The 3,097-nt window shown below is 33.5% G+C and overlaps 1 protein-coding gene across 1 annotated transcript in view; it reads left to right on the top strand.

The window, feature by feature from the left end:
- The window catches only part of LOC111380422 (COMPASS-like H3K4 histone methylase component WDR5A), a 12,274-nt gene extending 11,569 nt beyond the window's left edge, over positions 1-705 (top strand). The window contains exon 2 of the mRNA XM_023003981.1: positions 190-705. Coding sequence (XP_022859749.1) covers positions 190-483 — 294 coding nt within the window. The 3' untranslated portion in view covers positions 484-705. The remainder of the gene's footprint in view (positions 1-189) is intronic.
- Positions 706-3,097: the final 2,392 nt, after the last annotated feature.

Raw genomic sequence — 3,097 nt, forward strand, 5'->3', positions numbered from 1 at the left:
ATTTTTTTTTTAATTTTTTTATCGAGGTCTTTTTTTTCTTGTGGATTTATCTGAATTTATTATGGTTTGCTGAATGTGAGTCTTGTGTATGCCTGTTTCAGACCAGACATAGCCACTAGTTATGAATATACTTTGCAAATGCTTCCTAGTTATTGTTCGCATATTAAATCTTGGATTCTGTGTTTGCAGCGGCTCTGGAATTTCAATACTGGAAAATTTCTGAAAACTTACACGGGCCATGCTAATTCTAAGTATTGCATAGCCTCAACATTTTCTCTGACAAATGGCAAGTACATCGTAAGTGGTTCCGAGGATAATTGTCTATACTTATGGGAGCTTCAGTCCCGTAAAATAGTTCAAAAGCTGGAAGGTCACACAGATACAGTTATATCAGTATCATGTCACCCGACTAAGAATATGATTGCATCGGCTGCTCTTGGAAATGACAAGACGGTGAAGATTTGGACTCAGGAAGAGGACTGACCTGTTTTCAGCGAAATATAATTCTGTAGCATAATTGCATGTGTTCCTAGCTGTCATTTCCAGCGACCACAAAGGTAATCTTATGGTGCTAACAGAGTCACTCTTGTTCACAGATCTAAGCAATTTTAGTGTATTTTTTGGTGACTCGCCTGTGAAGAAAATTTTATAATAACTTATTCGTGCACGGTTGATTTTACACCCGTTATTTTGTGATTTTGCCTAGTCGATAGTCTTGCATCTGATGGAGAAATTAATATCTAAATATGAGCCAGATTCTCTTATCTCTGAATCGTATGGCAATAACAAAAGGTGGTGTGAAAATGATAAAATGATACAAAGTTGGTGCAGTTTCCGTCACATAGCAGTCAAAAGACAAAATGTCGTGGGCTTAAAATTGAATATGTTCACAGAAAAATATTTGGAGGATGACAGTTTGTTGTTATACATACTGCCCATTCTCTGGGGCCCTACAAAATGTTTCTTTGAAAAATATTTGGAAGATGACTGTTTGTTGTTATACATGCTGCCTATTCTCTGTGACCCTACAGTGTCTCTTTATTAATGAAATTCATCATTTTGTCATCAACTCTGTTTATGCAGAACCACTTAAATTTGCATGTTTGACTTCTATCTTTTGTTTATTATATTATTTTGTTGGTGGAATAAAATACTAGAGACAAGTAAAGCTAGAAGTTCATGTCGAGATTAATAAATGGCTAGATGTTTGGCAGCCAGAGTTCAAATTCTACATAAATTTTGAGAAAACAAAAAATTTCGAAATTTGCAAGAAAATTGTAACTGTGTAGATATCGAAAAGGTCAAAATAAAAATGAAAAAAAATAAAAGCAAATAGTCTATAAAATCTAAGGTTCATTTGTGTATAAAAATGAGAAAATCAGACCATCCACTTTGGTAACTTCATAAATTTAATTCTTATTTATTTGTATTTCATACTTACTGACTCTTTTCATTAATTATAAATTACACACTGACCAATCACCACCGGCACCATTACAATCACCCAACGCCAAGCACTACCATGACCTCCATGCATAACCAGTACTGTCTCCTATCATCACCACCACCTTCATTCACCACATACCATTGTCGACAGTGGAGCAATTTTGGGCCTGAGAGCGTTTGACGAGCTTTAGCCTGATCTTTCTTCTTGTGATTTTTAGACTTGTGGGGGGAGGATTGGTTTCTGCCATCGTTGTGGTGTGTGTGAGGGGTGGTGGTTATGTTGAAGGTGACGGTAGACAATGATAATGGTGCTAATTATGGTGGTGGAGGTGGTCTTGATAGCGGTAGGTGTAAAATGGTATAGTACAAGAGGTTGTGAAGGCGATGATGATGATGATGATGATGGAAATAGACGACAAAATGTATGTAACACGCTCTATTACAAGTGATGACAATGGAAATGCATTGCAAAAAATGTAAAAATAGTACCACACAAGGTGTTATAAATGTATTATAAAAAATAAAAAAGAAAACAATATTTAGTGTATTTGTGAATTCTTCCTACAGCAATTTCATCCTAATTTTAAAGCCTATAAAATAGATTTAAAATAAAAGAAAAAAGATGGTTACAAGATTTCAATGTAAGTAATAATATAACATTATGCCCAAAAAAATCGTAAGTGCTAGAAAATTCACAAATTCAAGAGAAACTTGTTCATGAGAAAATTAAAATCTTCTTTAAATCAAATTTAAGTTCAAGTCCTAAAAATCCAAGAAAATCAAGTTCTTATCTAAATTAAAGCCAAGATCAAGTCAAGTCAAGCCAATATCAATCCCATGAAGCATAAATATTTAGTATAACTTTTTAATTATCTAATTCTAATAGAACATAAACACACAATGGAGATGAGATGTGATGTGATGTGATGTTATTAACAAAATGTAGCTAATCTAATTACCTAACTAATCTATGTATCTCACTGGTAAGAAGCGTTCATGAAACTCGATTATTTGACAAACATCCCTACATTCTTCCATCTATATATGTTCTTGTGATTAATTAATCTTAATGTGTTCGTATTTGAGATAGAAAAATAACTGGGTGGTCTGGATCACACGTGAAGATAAATCTAATGCTACTCGGGATATATATAATAAGCCCTTGATTGATAGAAATTGTAATCCAGATTTTTTTCGAAGTCAAAGTCACTAACTAATTTTGAACACATATTTAATTGGTCCCGCAACTTTTCAACACATATTTTATCATTTTTTATCAAAATTTGTTAAAAATCTGATTTTCGTCTCCACCAAATGGAGACACATTAGAGAAGATAGAAACATAATCTAGCTTGTTTTTCCCATTCAAATGTCTCTGTTATTTTGTTCCTTCACATCGAAAGTATTACTAAGAACAATCATGTTAATTGCCATTCATTTTGGCATCATTTTTGGCATTGTGCCACGTGATGACACATGATTGGACAATTAAAATAAAAAAAATTCCTGTCCAACACTTTTTGAAATCCGATGGAATGTATACTCAGATGTCAACCATGGAATGTATAGCATTATTCTACAAAGAATTCAAAACTTATCTGCAAATTCCATTTCCTTATCTGCAAATTCCTTTATCGGTTGAACCTCCTTC

Source organism: Olea europaea, unplaced genomic scaffold (assembly GCF_002742605.1).
Source record: "Olea europaea var. sylvestris unplaced genomic scaffold, O_europaea_v1 scaffold2142, whole genome shotgun sequence".
In the NCBI taxonomy this organism is placed as follows: Eukaryota; Viridiplantae; Streptophyta; class Magnoliopsida; order Lamiales; family Oleaceae; genus Olea; species Olea europaea.